This window comes from Simochromis diagramma, unplaced genomic scaffold, assembly GCF_900408965.1.
Source record: "Simochromis diagramma unplaced genomic scaffold, fSimDia1.1 OVJJ01000321.1, whole genome shotgun sequence".
Lineage (NCBI taxonomy): Eukaryota > Metazoa > Chordata > Actinopteri > Cichliformes > Cichlidae > Simochromis > Simochromis diagramma.
The window spans coordinates 4,391,510-4,407,459 of NW_024386772.1; the positions used below are offsets into that span (position 1 = coordinate 4,391,510).

A 15,950-nucleotide genomic window follows, 5' to 3' on the forward strand; every position below is an offset into this window, starting at 1 on the left:
AATAGACACACAGAACTTTCCTTCCACTCATTCTGTCCACATGGGCGCTGCTCATGTGATGGGTGTTATATGGAAGTTTCCACTGTGGAGAAACACCGCTCGTGTCACTCTGAATCCCCTCCCGTCTCAGTCATGGTGGAGCAATACTGATGGTCAAATCTGGCTTCTCACGGTTTGCTCAAGTGTCTGCACCCAGTCACTCTGCAGTCCTGTCCCACTCATATTCATCCCATAAGAGAAAGGTTGAACTGTTTCCCCTCAGCAGATTAGCTCATACTAGACTCTACTCTGGTACTTTGCACTGTAAAAGGCAACGGTATTAGGCACTGATAAAAGTTGCAATTTAAATATGAAAACATACTAAAATTGCATGACTCTGTATGCACTGGTTGACTCATGACAATGAGCAAGTTTCACACAAAAAAAACAAAGCAAAAGCCTTGCATGTATTTTTCTATCTAAAGCCCCAAGGAGAAGACTGCACAACCAGAGATTGGGACAATACTAAACAGTGGCGACACACTGAAAGCAAGTCACCCATCCCTAAATCGGGACTCTCAAATCTGAGCCGTCAGTTTTAATTAAATGCAAGGATGCTTAGAGTTGCATTGGGAGCAACAAGAATAGAAAGGATTAGGAATGAGTACCTCAAAGGGCTAGCTCAGGCTGGACAGTTCAGGGATAAAGTAAGAGAGGTGAGACTGAGTAGGCATGGACATGTGCAGGTGAGAGATACTGGGTGCACTGGGAGAAGGATGGCAAAGATGGAGCTGCGAGGCAAGAGGGAAACAAAATGCAGACGTGATGAGAGGGAGCGTGCGGGCGGTTGGAGCGGCACCGAAAAATGCAAACGACAGCAAGAGATGGAAACAGATAATCCGCTGCGTTTCCTTAAAATCAGGGCAACAATGAAAGATCTGCTTCAGGAGTTTTCAGACCGGAGAAGGTTTATTGAGCCATTGTCAATTTTTTAACTGTTATTTTCTTTTATTTCCAGTTCACCAAGACACATTATCCTCAGTCGCAGGGGCAAAGAAAAGAAAAGAAAAGAAAAGAAAAGAGGCAGTTTAACAGACTTTTGTCTGTGAAGAAGCAGATGCTTTCTCTCTAGCTGTGTCACTACTGAATAAATCCAATCAATGCCAAATAAGCAAACTATGCACCTGCAGATTTCTCTTACTGTTTCACTTATAATGGACTGTATATGTACAGTACTGTGCAAAAGTTTTAGGCAGGTGTGGGGGAAAAAATGCAGTAAACAAGGAATGCTCTTAGAAATATAAATGATTGTTTACTGGCCCCAAATGTATTCTGCAGCAGAAACAACGACCCCAACCACAAAGCCAAAGTCATTTAGAACTATCTTCAGCATAAAGAAGATCAAAAAGTACTGGAAGTGATGGTGCGGCCCACACAGAGCCCTGATCTCAACATCATCGAGTGTGTCTGGGAATTGCACAAAGAGACAGAAGTATGTGAGGAAGCCTACATCCACAGAAGATCTGTGGTTAATTCTCCAAGATATTTGGAACAACCTACCAGCCGAGTTCCTTTAAAAACTGTGTGTAAGTGTAGCTAGAAGAACTGATGCTGTTTTGAAAGCAAAGGGTGGTCACACCACATATTGATTTGATTTAGATTTATCTTTTGTTCATTCACTGCATTGTGTTGATTGATGAAAATAAATGATTAACACTTCCATTTTTTGAAAGCATTCTTTGTTTACAGCATTTTTCTCGCCCCCCCTAAAACTTTTGCACAGTACTGTATATGTACTTGTTCCGTTACTACTTAAGGGGCAGCACCGTGGCACCGTGGTTAGCACTGTTGCCTCACAGCAGAAGCTCTGCACCACCATCTGCTCAGAGGCTTTCTGTGTGGATTTCTCCCAATCTCTGTGTGGGTTTTCTCTGGCTACTCCAACTACATCCCACAGTCCAAAGACATGCAGCTAGTAGGGTTAGGCTAATTGGTGATTCTAAATTGCCCATAGGTGTGAATACAAGTGTGAATGGTTGCTCTTATTTCTTTGCGTTAGCCATGTGACAGTGTAGCGACATGTCCAGAGTGTACCCCACCCTATAGCATTCGGTCCATTTCCATCTCTTACTTCCTATTTTAAGTGATTATTTCTCTATACTTTCAATATACATATAATCAAAGGTTGAAAAACTGCCATTCCAAAATGATTTGTAATCCTGATTTGGTTTGCTTAATGACAGAAACCGTAGCCTTGAAGTTCTTAATTCAACAAAGCGCTTAGGTGTGAGCTGTTCTCATGTGAACGCATGTGAGACAGGCTGGCGGAGGTTCTCTTCGCTTCTGTCCAACATCTCACACACTTATTGCATTGCATACAATCCACCGTTGTCTTTCTCTTGGCAGGAAATATCCACAGACTCAGCTGTGTGGGTGTTAAGGGATGTCAGGAAGGGTCGAAGCACCTGAGGTTCCTTTTTTTTTTAAAAATTTCAGAACAGTTTGATGGATGTTTTAAACCATTTGTTCTGTAAATGCAAAACAAGTATAAGTGGAATGAGACTTAGTACAAGACTATCACCTCAGCGATGTTTGCCCATATTTTTATTTACACGTGCCTCTCCGTGTTTAGTCTGCAGTGTTTCCTCTGGCTGCCTCCACACACACTACTGAAAGGCGCTGTTCCTGAAGCTTGTGCAGAAAAAAGCTGTTGAATCAGTTCAATCTGCGTGCAGCTGTCCTTCATCCTGCCTACAGACAAAGGTGCTGTGTTCAATGCTGGAGAGACACTTAGCTCAGATAGTGAGAATTCAGGCACAGCGCTGCTAAACAGGAGTAATTTTGACCATGCTCAGTATCGCAGTAGTGCAGCTTAGGCTAATGGGATTATTATTTCTTTGAAGTTATCAACCTTATGATGGCACTAGAGGAAAACATAAATGAACAGCCACGTAAGCCAGTGTGATTCATAATAACGAACATCACAAAAAGCAAATTAAATCTGCCAAACTGCCACACTCCCTGGGTTTTGTGTTGTTTTTGTGATACATTTGAGATCAAAGTAAACGGACCAGCCAAGAAACTGATCTCATATGCCTTGGTGCCACCTCCATGGATCTAAAGCAGTAAAGTACAGTAGAGCTGCAGAAAAATGTGCAAACCGAGAGGGTTTTTTAACATGAACTAAACTCTGCCCACCTGAATAAATAACAGTTGCATAACAAAAAAGGGGATAACACCAAAAACAATGTAATATATGTAATATTTTAGTTTAATTTTATTAAATCTGATTCTCTTGCACAACTTTTGGAGCGTCTAAAGTTCTGCAACAGTAGACTCATATGAATCGTGAACTTCTATACCGAATACATTTTGTTTCGATTTGAATGCCTGTTTACAGATACTTATCAACGCAGAGCTTTGATAGGTCAGTGGGCGATTGAAATAACATCTCTTGAGGTTGACTGCAGTTTTGGCCGCTTTAACTTCAGCACAGCTGCAGCACATGCAAACCTCAGTGTGTGCAGTGAGATGGCGCCTAACCTCTGCCCAAAATAACACAAGTGCTAGACGTTCAGACAGGATGCTTGCATGTCTGGCTGACATCACCGCTGGCTCTCGCTGCTGTTTGCTCTGCAGCCTGAAGCCGTCCAAACAGAGACGACAAAGCCATTACTGAGTGTGAAAATCGCAAATTAACACTCATGGAGGGGAGAACTCAAAGTGGAGACGCTACCTTTTTATGGAGATATTTTTTAATGTTAAAAAAGTTTTTAAAAAATATGATTTATGACCCGACACAGGTGTAAAACAGACTCCGTTAACACCATTCGGCATCCAAGCTGTGTGCAGTAAATCAACCAGAATCGATACATATGACAAAACTTGCAGCAGTCTAATGAACTCTAATGAAACTGCTGAACTTTCAGAGGGAGGAAGTAGCGTTCAGTGCAGAAATGAAAGTGTTTAACATTACAGAGCAACAGCACAGGAGGCCTAAAGGAGCGTTTAAGGACAGTTTGCTTTTCACAGCAGCACTACCCCATCTGCTGGACAGTCTGCTCTTTTTCTGTGCACTGACTGCCAAACATCTCGCAGCAAAATAGATGCACTTTTTCATCAAATGCTTCTAACTGTGGCCAGGAACTTTGATTTAAACGTTATTTATCCACTCATCAAGAAGTTTACTTGAGGACTAGAGCTGACCTTTGTCATGATGTCACAGGTAAGGTTTTCTATTACTGACTTTCTCACATGGACCCACTGTAACCATGAGTGGAAACGTGTGCCACCACTCACGTGAGATGCTACACCAGGCTTGCAGCAGTTTGGGGCTTTTGCTTTTCTTTTCAGCAAACGTGCAGTTTTATCTCAAAGTTCTCTTCATCATTAAGATCTTGTCTTGACTTCCACAGTTCGTCTTTAACTGCATTTCTTAATGACATTCTGGACGCCGGAAATTACAGAGTGAAAGCACCTTAATGTCTTTTTATAGCCTGCTTTTGAAGGCATTAATTAGCTTCATTAACAGATCCTCAATCTGAGCCTCAACTCAATGGTCGTCCTTTGTTATGGCAAGATTTGAAGACTCTGAGGATTTATTAAGCTCTGGAAGTTTCATCAGCAACTCCTAATGACAATTCTTGACCTTTAATGCTTAAGTTCTGACGAGTCAATTAAGACCTAACACATTAATGAAGGGTTTTACAAGTAGATTAGAGCCAAAATTAAACTGCATCTATGACCTGGTGTGCGTACATTTGGATTTAGGATGATATTTCTGCTGCTTCCTCGAGTCTATCAAAAAGATGCACACCTCAGTCTGAGGTACCAATATAATGACACCAAAAGACTAGAATTACATAAGTAAATAAAAGCTCCCTCTCATCTTCTTAGTCCTGCCTCTGTGGATCTGGTGCTTCTAACCACTGGCAGGATTTCCTTCCTGTCTGTTGATGGTACATCCCATGCATGCTTGGTCTTACATGACAGGACCTTCTCTTATTCATCATCACTGCTGCCTGAGGCACTCTTGGAGAAGCTCATCTGCCATCTTCTTGATGTACTCCTGGATGTTTTGTGTTTTTATCCTGGACTGTGACTCTGACGCTAGCTAATCCTCCACTAATCTCCTGTTTCTAATGCTCAGAGTCTCAGGATGCTAGACTTTCCATGCATTAAGAAGAGTGTTCACAACAGTAGCATCTACAGTGCCACAGGAATTTATTTGCCTCCCTTCTGAATCTGATTTCTTCGTTTTTGCATATTTGTTTAGATGTTTCAGATCATCATCTTAGTCTAATATTAAAATTTATATTAGACTAAGATAACCCGGGTCACAAAAGAACCCAGGATATCATCTAAGGAGCTGCAAGCCTCACTTGCCTAAAGCCTCACCTGTTAAAGTCAGAGTTCAGGATTCAATAATAGGAAGGGCAATAATGGAGATTTCCAAGTAGAAAACCACTGCTGACCAAAAAGAACTGAACTTATCGCGAGGTTCTTAAAAAGAACTTCAGACCAACACTCAAACATGGTCGTGCAGCGTGATGGTCTCGGGCTGCTTTGCCGTTTTAGGACCTGGACGTCTGTTGTAATTGCTGGAACCGTGAATTCTGCTCTTTACCAGAAAATTCTGAAGGAGAACGTAGGACAGAGATTTGAAGAAAGCGTGGCTTTAAAAAAATAAATAAATAAATTGGAGTGGCCTAGTCAAAGTCCAGACTGATTGAGATGCTTTTGCATGACCTTAAACACACCGTTCATGTTAGAAAACCCAAACATTTGATTGCAGTTCATGCTGGCACCGGTGACACAACCAGTTATTAGGTTTAGGGGCAGGTTTGGATGTCTTTCTTCTCTTAAAAGATGAAATCACCATTTTAAAACCACTTTTTTAAAGAAATCAGGAAAGGGGCAAATACTTTTTCACAGCACTGTAAATACACAGATAAATTAAAATGTGTGCGCTCGAGTCCTGTTTTTAAAGATGTCTGCAGATGTCAACTGATCATTAAAACCCCCAAATCACCAGTGCATGCATGTGCACGATGTATGTAAACTGCTGATGTAAACTGATGTGAATATAATGCTAAGTGTAAATAAACTCCAGACTACTTTGAACCTTCGACCCACAGATGAACCAGTGTCTCTCTCACTTTCACCGCTATGCTCCGGATGAAACTACATATGAAAGCAAACACACTGTTTATATCTAAAAACTCTGAGCCCTTCTCATGCAGGCTGAATGTGCTCTGCAGCACCTCCTTCCTATCCCCTTCGTCATGTATATCAGCCCGCCTTTGCACTTGACCAAATATAAATGTTTCTTGGCCCGGCGACAGGCTGAAATGGGGAGGAGTCTGACAAAGAGTTCAGCTTAGGACAGACTGAAGGACAAACGGGGAGGAGAAAGAACTGGTTTGATATAAAAATAAGAGGACAATAACGAATACTGAGCACCATCTACCTGAGGAACAGTAAGTTTTTACCAGATTTTACTGTATTTTAACTGAAAAAGGGGCTGTCAAAATTCTGGACATACACCAGCAGTGGTAGGCCTTTGCTCAAACCTGCTTTGTAGCTACTTTGTTTGGTACTAAAGCACATGACACACGTGGTTTAAATAACCTTATCACTGCAAATTCCAATAGTCAGATTCTGTCTGTTTCTACGTGCACTCTGGTGTAAAAAGTGCATTATTTATATCTACAGCTGCTATTAAACTTTGTTTTCTCTCATTCCACCTGTTCAGATGTCGGCCGCCTTAGCCGCTCGCCGGGTGCTTGCTGCTGCGTCACATTCAGGCAGTGAAGGAGGAGGTCAGCCTGTCCTTTATAACTAAATACCATAATGGTTCAAAGCCTCCAAATTTTAAGCCTCCCCATTAGAGATCAAAAATAAGGCACATTTACTTTTTAGTTGAACATTAACTGAAATGTCTGCAGAGCCGACAGCTGTCCTTGCTCTGGCAAATAATCACAAACTGACCAATAGTGAGGCAGGTCCTGTGATTTATTCCTCGTGCTTTAACAAGTGCTTCACTTGTGTATTTCTGTTGTTTCGGACAGCAAAGACCTGGAAGATACTGACCATCGTCTTGGCCTTTCCTGGGGTTAGTGTCTGCATAGCCAATGCTTACATGAAGGCCCAGGCGCACTCACATGAACAGCTCGAATTTGTGCCATATTCTCACCTGCGTATCCGCACCAAGGTGAGTCTCTGGTTAATGTATTAATTAACAACCATTTCTAACTATAAATGCTCACTCTTTCAATATCATTTTCTCCAAAATACTATATGTCCCCTTCCAGAAATTTCCCTGGGGAGATGGAAACCACAGTCTGTTCCACAACCCGCACACCAACCCTCTGCCTGACGGCTACGAGAGCTCCCATCACTGAGAGGATCGGCTCAGTTTCTCGGCTCTATCCTGCTGCATGCTTCAAACTCCGGTCTGCAGTCTACTTGGTTTAATTAAAACGGCTGAGGGGCCAAGTAGACAGCCAGGAATAAAACCACTTTTTGCTGTATTACCATGAGTGCCAGTTCATTTTTTAAATTGGAGAAGTGCTCATTTTAATTTAATCAATACACAAAATATGTGTCTGTGTGTGTGTGTGGTGCTGTGATGAAAGTGTATTTACATTTTAGACCGATGTGAATACAGATTGCACTGAGTTTTTCCATGAGGAGTGCCAAATTTAGAAAGATTAAAATCCAACATATATCAGGCTTTAAATATAAAACTATTATTCTATCAAACATCAGTTTTTTCCTATTGTTAAACAATAAGTAACATCAAGTATCATAAGTGACCTGACTCGGTGGCAGATTCCACCGTGTCATAAAGGTGCATTGTTTTCCACAAACTATCCAGACGACTGCACTGGCACGTTGCTTCACGCCAACTCAAGCCCACATAAAATTTTTGGCAACCTGTTTCCCCGACTGAAAACTTTTATGCATGACCAATTTTTAAAGACACAGAATGCTGAGTTTCCGTGAGCCTGGTCACAACAGTTAGGTTAACTTGACATTTACTAGCCTAATTGAGGTGGGTTAACTCTCCGGTGTCACCCTCCTCTCTCCAGCTGTTCTGTCTGCAGCGCTGCACAATTATACTGTAGTGATAAATGTAACAGCAGGGCTGCCTCTGAAATGCACGTATGGCTGGACTTCCATTGGACTGGAGCGATGTTACGATGCCCAACACCACCACCTAACCTAATGCATTTACTCTAGTACAATCTTAATGTATTTGTGTTTTATTCCTCTGTTACATATCTTTCTACTACATTATATTATAAATGCAAAATAGCATCAATTTTAAAGCTTACTTGGGGAGATTTTAAACTAGAAATTATTTTATGTTGGCTTATTGATAAAGCTATCCAGCAGTAGAAATAAAATCTTCTCCAGCTGATCTACACATTCACGAATTAATGGTTATGATCAATTAATATAATGTATATGATTCTGAATAATGAGAACTTTTGGTCAGAACCAAATATCCTGATTGCCTGCAGGTCCTCAGAGTCCCTCTCCACTGACAAAAAAATTGCACTACCCATTTACAAAATTTTGTATAATTCAGTGTGGTAGCTAGCCTTTTGTTGCCAGGTAGATAATTTGATTAGTAGAAACCACTTTTTGAAAAACCAGAATGATTTTTCAGGGGGGAAACAAATGTTGGACTGGAAGGAAACAAAGACAGTGGGAGGTTAATCACCCACCTCAAACATGAAAAGAAAGTACTGTATACCTATATCTATGTGAGAGCATTGAATGCTTTTGTTAACTGTTACGTGCAGTCCAAAAAAACAAAAAAAAAAAAAAAAAAAAGCTGAACAGGTACTTGCCTGCTTCTTTTACCCATAAAAAAAATCTTTAACCCCAGAAACTTTGTAATGCAGTAGCAGAAACCCTGAAAACACCAGAGTCATCTGGAGAGCTTGACTTTCTCTACTGCTAGTTATCCAAGTTAACCAAAACTCAATTAACTTTCAAGGCTTTAGGTTTTCCATTTTTTTGTGTACGCACACCCTCCCACAAGAAGAAACTGAGACCAAAGTGATGTTCCACCAATATATTTACTGGCATAAATTTATGAGCCATTTGAAATGTATATACGTTGCTTATCTGCTATTCCACTTCATCTTCAACAACTGGCTCTCAGACCAGCCCTCATAATTTTAGCTATTTTTATCAAATGCATGACAGACATCTGCTTTAACGTTTCCCCGGTTTAAAAAAAAAAAAAAAAAAAAAAAAAAAATCACCAACAGTAAATTATAGTAGATGTACATCATGCTGGGACGTGCTACATTTACATCCAAGCTAAACAGAAATGTATTCTTCAAAATGATCAAAATAAATCAACATAAATCAGCAGTTCCTTCTGTAAGTGCTGGAGCAGCATATTTTAAGGTAACCATGCTGCTGTAAACCACATAATCCATGTGCTTCCTAAACGTATGACAATGGAAACTCTAGACACTTAAACTCACGCTGTGCCCCTTTAAAATATGTGATCAATCAGTATTTCGATCCTTGCTCAGGTCAAAGCTACGGAGACCAAACTTAACAGATCTTGTTTGAGAGTCTCTGCACAGTCAGCTTCTCTGGCCAGTCTGCGAAGGCAGTCCCCGGCAATGGAGGAGGACAGGAAGGGCCGAGGACAGTCCTGACAGCCCAACAGCAAGGACAGGCAAGCCCGGCCCAGTGCTGGGTAGCTGTACCGCTGGGAAAACCAGTACAACTGGGGCAGCAGAGCAGCCAGAACACCACCTTCAGCAAATGTTTCCGAGGAGCGAGAGCCCTGAGCCGCAGATTTAGGAAGCTGCTCTGAACCTTTAATCAAGCTCTTTGGTCTTAAAGTCAGCTCTTCTGAACTGACTGATTTGTCCACTGTTTTCTTACCGTCTGTCTGTTGCAGGGAATTTGGTTTCTTTGTTTTTTCAGTTTGCATCTTAAATCCTGTCAGCTCTAGCTCTGACGTTCGATTGGCCAGGCTTTCCTCGGCAGACTCGGGGCACTCGTGGTCCATTTTGGATGCATCCTTTTCAGCGTTGGCCTCTGTTGTAGTCCGATTAGCAGCTTTCGGACAGCAGGACAGGAGAAACGACACACACAGGTCCTCTAAGTCTCTCTGTAGCTCACTTACCAAAAACCTGCAAGTTCCAATCATCATCTCACATAACGGAGTTTTCTGGAAATCCACATTTCCTTCCGAGCGCTCCTCTGTCTCGCTTTCAAAGAGACTCAGACCATCGAGCACCAATTTGTCCAAAATCTGGCACTGCCCGCTCTTCCTTCCTTCCTCCCTTTCCTTAATAGTTTCTTCGCCCTTAGTAAAGCGACATCCATGCAGATAATGTAGCACTGGTAATAATGCAGCTCTGCTGACATCTTTAATGGGGATAGCTTCTTTTGAATTGCCCTGAGCTTCTCCAAATCCACCTCTCAACAGGGCCCTGAAATACTCAGAGCCAACCCCACCTGTGCCCTCAACCCCAGATACAGCCTCCCTGCAGGCTGGGACCTGGGTCCCATCATCCAGCAGCAAGAACAGATCAAAGTTAGAGATGCTGTAAGGGCACGTGTCTGCTAGCCGAGCTTTTTTAGAGGGAGGCGGAGAAAAATGACCAAGGCTACTGATCGACTGTCTTATAACTGAAATTGAATGTTTTTTGTCGAGCTCGGTTTTAATGGTACCTGTGAGGGCAGACAGGCATCCAATCAGGAGAGAGAAGTACAGCGAGTGGAGATGTGAGGTCACGCCTGAATGTGGAGAATTCAAAAAGTCAGAAAGCAGTCTTTCACATTCAGCAGGGTGGTCTTCGTCCGCACCATCGTCGTCGTCACAGCTGAGGGGCCGCAGGGCCAAGAGCAGCCCGCCGCTGTCCAGAAGAAGTTTCTTCAGCAGTGACTTGTTGCTGTACGAGAAAAAGAAAAGGTAAAAACATTAATAGTGAGTGTTTATTGTCTATTCTGACCTTCTTTGTTCCCTCTCATATACACACTGTTACAATGATGGATACTCCTATTCAAGAAGGAAATTGTTTCAAATAATAAGGTCAAGGTTATTAATGAGTAATGCGGAAAAAAAAAATACAGTTTTTTTAAAACAAACTGCTCGTTATGTTCCCTGTCTTTTGTCTTATCCGTCAACAAAACAAACCCTTTTTATTTACGTTTTAAATTTAAAAAATTGTCTTAAATGCAAAAATATATTTTAAAAAAATACTCTCAAGTATAATCAAATAAAATAAGATGAATATGCAATCTAAACTAAGGCATAAAACATGAATCTTTACTGTCTTCTTGGAAGGCTTTTTGAGTTTTTGTACATGTGTTTTTATGTGTCAAAGTGTGCAAGTGAATGACTGAGTTTGCGTCTGTAAGGAAAAAGGAAAATGTAGTGGCTGCAACGAAGAGAAGCAAGCATATCTGAATATTCTGAAGTTTGCCCCGTGCATTGATGCAAAGCTTTTGTGTTGCTGAACACAAGAGGTTATGATGGTGTAGATAATGAACATTAACATTCACCATCCAACCTAAGATCCCTCGGGTCAGTGGCTCACAGTTTTACTGGCCCATGTACATTTTTTTTTTGGCTTGTGAAAAAAAAAGCTTTCATTTGTATATTTTTAAATATTAACGCAATTTAATTGAGACAGTATTTTAGATTATTTCACTTTGAATCTGAAAAATGTAACATAAGCTTTGAAATAAATGGTCTAGTGCACACCATGCCCCCGTTTAGACTCACCCCTGTTCGCATCCATGTAAAGAACAATTTTGTTTAAAATTGGGAGCTGAGTTTTTTTTTTTCCCCCCACATGCTGCTCCTAAATATGTTTGTACTGCACGTCTGTTTTTGAAGTCACAAGTCTGGGAGAAGCGCTCACGTTTCCATGGTGACAATGTTCCGCTACAGGGCCGTGCCTTAAACGAAGTGTCGAAGCAAAGAATGTGTGCCGAGAACTTTTTAGAACTGAATTTTTCGAAATACTCAATAAATCCTTGCAGCCCTACTGTTATACATTTAGTATTTTTTTATGAATACATTGTCAGTATACATCCAATACTTACCTGCTGATTAATGGCAGAGACAGTGCACAGTTCAGCTTATCTGAGTCAGAGCCAGACAGCATCACATGTGCAAGAACCCCAGAGCCAAATCCAGACTCACACTGAACACGCAGGTTATTCAGAAGGGCCACACCTGCAAAGTCAGCACACAATTATAAACTCTTTAGTCTTACATAAAAAAACAAAAAGACCAGATATTATATTTGATCGAACAAAAGACAGTTCCTGAGATAAATTCTGATCAACAGCGAATCAATATCGTCCCTGTAGTTAACCAAATGTGACCAAGCAGCAATTGAATTAGTTGAATTTTCAGTGTATCAGTGTAAAGTTCAGGGTTACTTGTTAGGAGTCATTTCACTTGTAGCCTGACTTTCTCAGTTCAAATAAAAATGATTCCAATAAAGCAAAATAAGCAGATTTTAAATGTAAAAGACTAACACTACACCTCTACTCTGTGAGCATATTTAATTACTTATGTGTGCATTATTTAAATCTTGTATAAGGTTTCACTTATTTTAACATGACTGTGTTCATCTCACCAAGCTGTTTAACTTTGGCTTTCACTCTGTCCGTCTGCCTGTCTCCTCCTTCCAATCCTTCTTCTCTCTGGCAGAGATGGTGGCGAATGAGCGCTACAGAACCCGTTCGGAGAAGCGACTGCAAACAGTTCGGGTTGCAGCTCAGCCGGCAAAGCATGCGGAAGCACTTGCTGCTGGGATCCTCACGCTGGGTAAGGTAAAAGAGCAAGCTGGACACGACGCCTGAGCTGACCAGAGCAGCACTTGGATCGGTGGCGTGGGAGAAGCGCGACAGCAGCAGCAGGATGGGTGACTCTGGCGTCCAGGGTTCGGGGTGGTAAGGGTGATGGAAAGCTAATGCGCGAGGCACAGATGGAGGAGTCTCAAGTGTGACTTTAGTCAAAGACGTTGTTGATTGAGCCCGCGGCCTGCGTCTGAGTGGGGATGAAAACTTGGACGGAGAAACGGGGGTTTGGCTTGTTTTAGTGGGAGAGGAGATGGTGGAGGAACTAGGCTGGGTTTGTGGTGAGAGCGTATTGGAGGGAGGCAGATCGGTGACTTTTGATGATGATGAAGACAAAGGCGAAGAGTGAGGTGCTTTTTTAGAAGCAGAAGAAATAGCCGGGTTGGGTGAAGAAGAGTTTTTAAGAGAGGAACTAGAATATGGGTTTGAGGAAGGGGTTTGAGGTGATGAAGATGGCGGGATCTGAAGACTCCCCCATTCTCCATCAACATTAGAAGAATCTAGAAGGTCCCCTTCAGAAGCTATCAAACCCTCAGACACCAACCAGGACCTGGAGAAAGGAATGAAATTGTAAACAATATAAAACAGAAGAAAACAATGCATTGGGAAAACTAAATTTTAAAAAATAAATTTCTTTTTTCCATACCTGAGACTTAAAAAGCTGGATGAGCCCTGCTCCCTACCAGATTCTTCCTTTTTGTGTCCCTCGGGAGGAGGAAAATCAAAGGAATCAAAACATAATGAAGACAGGAGCTCGGTGGGAGACGTACTTGAGGAGAGGCTCACGTCCATCTTCTCAGTCAATGGCTCCTCTCCTCTGGTGAGCTCAACTAGCCGTGCAACAAGAAGAGGAACCAGCCCCAACTCCTGCAGCTGCTCCATGGCAGATTCATCAAAAACAAAGTCTACACAGGCCATAAGAGCGAGACGGGAAAGAGGATGACTCTGATGAGCCGACAAAAAGCCAATCAGTACCTCCAGTCCGCCGCTCTCTTTCACCTTGGCCCGGTTCACGGCCTCTTTGCAGCACAAGCACAGAGCCTTGAGGAAGACTCCTGACTTCAGTGGGTCCCTTTTAACCTCCTCTGTGAACTTCTGGATGACTCCCAGTGACCCCACGAGAGGGCGTAGGCAACCCTGAGAGCACATATTGGCTAATGTTTTCAGTGCCAACTCTTCAAAGGGTTTACCAGACTCTCCTGTCACCATGACACCCAGCTGAGCGAGGACCCCGGAACGAGACACCTCCCTGGCACATTCAACACCACAGCCCCGGGTGAGCTCATGGAGAGTCCTGAGAGCTGCTCGCCTCAACCCCTGGGGATACTCTGGTGCAATAAGAGGGGTGAGCGCAGATAGGGTCCCTTGGGTGAGCAATGAAAGGCGATTAGAGGGCGTATCACAGAGGTAGAGAAGGGCTCGAGTAGCAGACTGAGCACACTCAAGTTTGGGACAGGCATCTTTGGGTGGAGCAGCTGTGGGGGAGGACGGTGCAGATGAAAGAGACACGCAGAGAAGGAGAAGAGGAACACCACCTGTGTGATAATAAGAACGATTAATAATCAGAGGAGAAATTATATAGATTCACAGGTCAAAGAAAACACATTTTGGTAGATTTGCTTTTATGTGGTGGCATTACATGTGATATCTTTGTACTGTCTGGTTATCAGCTTTCAGTTTTTTTGTTTATTGTCTTCTTTCCCCTGTTTGACCTTAATGATCGACTTTAAATCTGCCCTTTGAACACTCTACTTTTGCCTGTCTGTTACAGCACTTTTAATATATCTACAACTAAAAAAGCCCATTTGGAAGCTTTCAAGCTCATTTTAAATGCTGTCAGCTACAAAGGTGGATGTGACACACAGAAGCAGGTCAGACATACCTGCAGAGTGGATGAGTGCAGAGCTTTCTGGATCCATGGCCAAGTTCCCTAAAGCGCGGGCTGCTCGGTTCAGGACTGTTTCCAGTGACACATTTTTCTTAAGGATGTCCACTACAACAGGCATTTTTCAGATATAAGTTATGATACAGATTGCTTAAATTTAAAAAGTATAATATATAGTATAACAATAAATCACCACTTACCTACAATATTTATCCCATCAAGTTTACGCACCTGATATTGTAGGAAAGTAGGAAAACATTTTAAAAGTTAGTGACTTTAATAAACAAACTCATCTATTATTTCTTGTCTCACCTCTATTCGTGTCTCCAGCTCAGTGCAGCAGTTGCCCAGGATGCTAAGAGCGAGATCCAGAGTTTTCCTCGAGCACTCTGGGTGTTTAATCAGATCCAACAGGTGCCGGAGACCACCCTGACCTCTGAATCTGGCAATGCCAGCCTTGCCGCCCTTGATGTGCTGCGTCCTAATAGCAACAAGCGCTCGCCACTGGGAGACTTTGGCCCTCTTGTCCGTTTCTCTGGCACCGCCTGAGCCTGACTGTCCCTGACGCTCAGACCCCGATCCAGATTTGGAGATGTGAGTCAAGCACCAGGTCAAAGAAGACTCTGGTGATGGTTGTCCTTCCCTGGAAGGTGTTCTCGGGTTTTTTCTGTCACATTCTGCAGCCATGGCCCCCCGGATTTCCAGGTAACAGGTGTACTTATTTTTAATTTGTCCTCCTCAATTAAAACAAATATCACAGGCGCCGCGAGGCATCACTGGACGTTTCCAGTAAAACACCGAGAAATTATATACCATGTCCTTTCCACTTAGATATACTCAACTCTTGGTTTAGTTCATTGTCTTTAAAGTTTCCGGAAAAAAGCGACTTGTGTGGTAAGAACTACAGATACCAGCATGAAAAAGGAAAGTGTTACCGCCTGACGCCGCACTCCCCGACGGGATATGGAGTTCCGACGGCTTCGGTCCGCTCCCTTTAAAACTGGCCTATATCGTAAGAAGGCCAAGCAAACGTTAATCGACCAAGTGGACGTGTATTTTCTCGGTGTAATATATTTTTTACACACAAAATGACGAATTAAATCTCTATTTTATCAATGTTTTGTTACCACTGGCCGAATAATTTTTGTGAAACAAACTGCAATCGAGTGGGTTAGCCGCTAACGCCATCTTTAGCCAAACAACAAAACAGGGTCGACCGAGGGAG

At 42.4% G+C, this 15,950-nt stretch overlaps 2 protein-coding genes across 2 annotated transcripts; one reads left to right on the forward strand and one right to left on the reverse strand.

Moving 5' to 3' along the window:
- The first annotated feature begins 6,321 nt into the window (after positions 1-6,321).
- LOC120741200 (cytochrome c oxidase subunit 6A, mitochondrial) lies at positions 6,322-7,514 on the forward strand. Its single transcript, XM_040043942.1, has 4 exons — positions 6,322-6,458; positions 6,734-6,800; positions 7,050-7,192; positions 7,293-7,514. The coding sequence occupies exons 2-4, from the start codon at positions 6,734-6,736 to the stop codon at positions 7,380-7,382; spliced, it is 300 nt and encodes a 99-aa protein (XP_039899876.1). The 5' UTR covers positions 6,322-6,458; the 3' UTR covers positions 7,383-7,514.
- A 1,538-nt stretch (positions 7,515-9,052) lies between these two features.
- Positions 9,053-15,911, reverse strand: armc5 (armadillo repeat containing 5). Its single transcript, XM_040043845.1, has 7 exons — positions 15,038-15,911; positions 14,926-14,956; positions 14,723-14,833; positions 13,487-14,375; positions 12,618-13,390; positions 12,076-12,208; positions 9,053-10,916 (listed from the first exon to the last, which is right to left on the reverse strand). Exons 1-7 carry the CDS (start codon positions 15,410-15,412, stop codon positions 9,536-9,538), a joined length of 3,693 nt encoding a protein of 1,230 aa, XP_039899779.1. The 5' UTR covers positions 15,413-15,911; the 3' UTR covers positions 9,053-9,535.
- Positions 15,912-15,950: the final 39 nt, after the last annotated feature.

What these genes read in the sequence shown, in the direction of transcription:
- LOC120741200 (XM_040043942.1), top strand. Translation starts at nt 6,734, where the DNA reads ATGTCGGCCGCCTTAGCCGCTCGCCGGGTGCTTGCTGCTGCGTCACAT. An exon ending in TTCAGGCAGTGAAGGAGGAG is followed by an intron (nt 6,801 to 7,049) that starts GTCAGCCTGTCC and finishes TGTTTCGGACAG; the next exon opens with CAAAGACCTGGAAGATACTG. An exon ending in ACCTGCGTATCCGCACCAAG is followed by an intron (nt 7,193 to 7,292) that starts GTGAGTCTCTGG and finishes GTCCCCTTCCAG; the next exon opens with AAATTTCCCTGGGGAGATGG.
- armc5 (XM_040043845.1), bottom strand. Translation starts at nt 15,412, where the DNA reads ATGGCTGCAGAATGTGACAGAAAAAACCCGAGAACACCTTCCAGGGAA. An exon ending in TCCAGCTTTTTAAGTCTCAG is followed by an intron (nt 13,391 to 13,486) that starts GTATGGAAAAAA and finishes TCCTTTCTCCAG; the next exon opens with GTCCTGGTTGGTGTCTGAGG. An exon ending in AGCCAAAGTTAAACAGCTTG is followed by an intron (nt 12,209 to 12,617) that starts GTGAGATGAACA and finishes CTGACTTTGCAG; the next exon opens with GTGTGGCCCTTCTGAATAAC.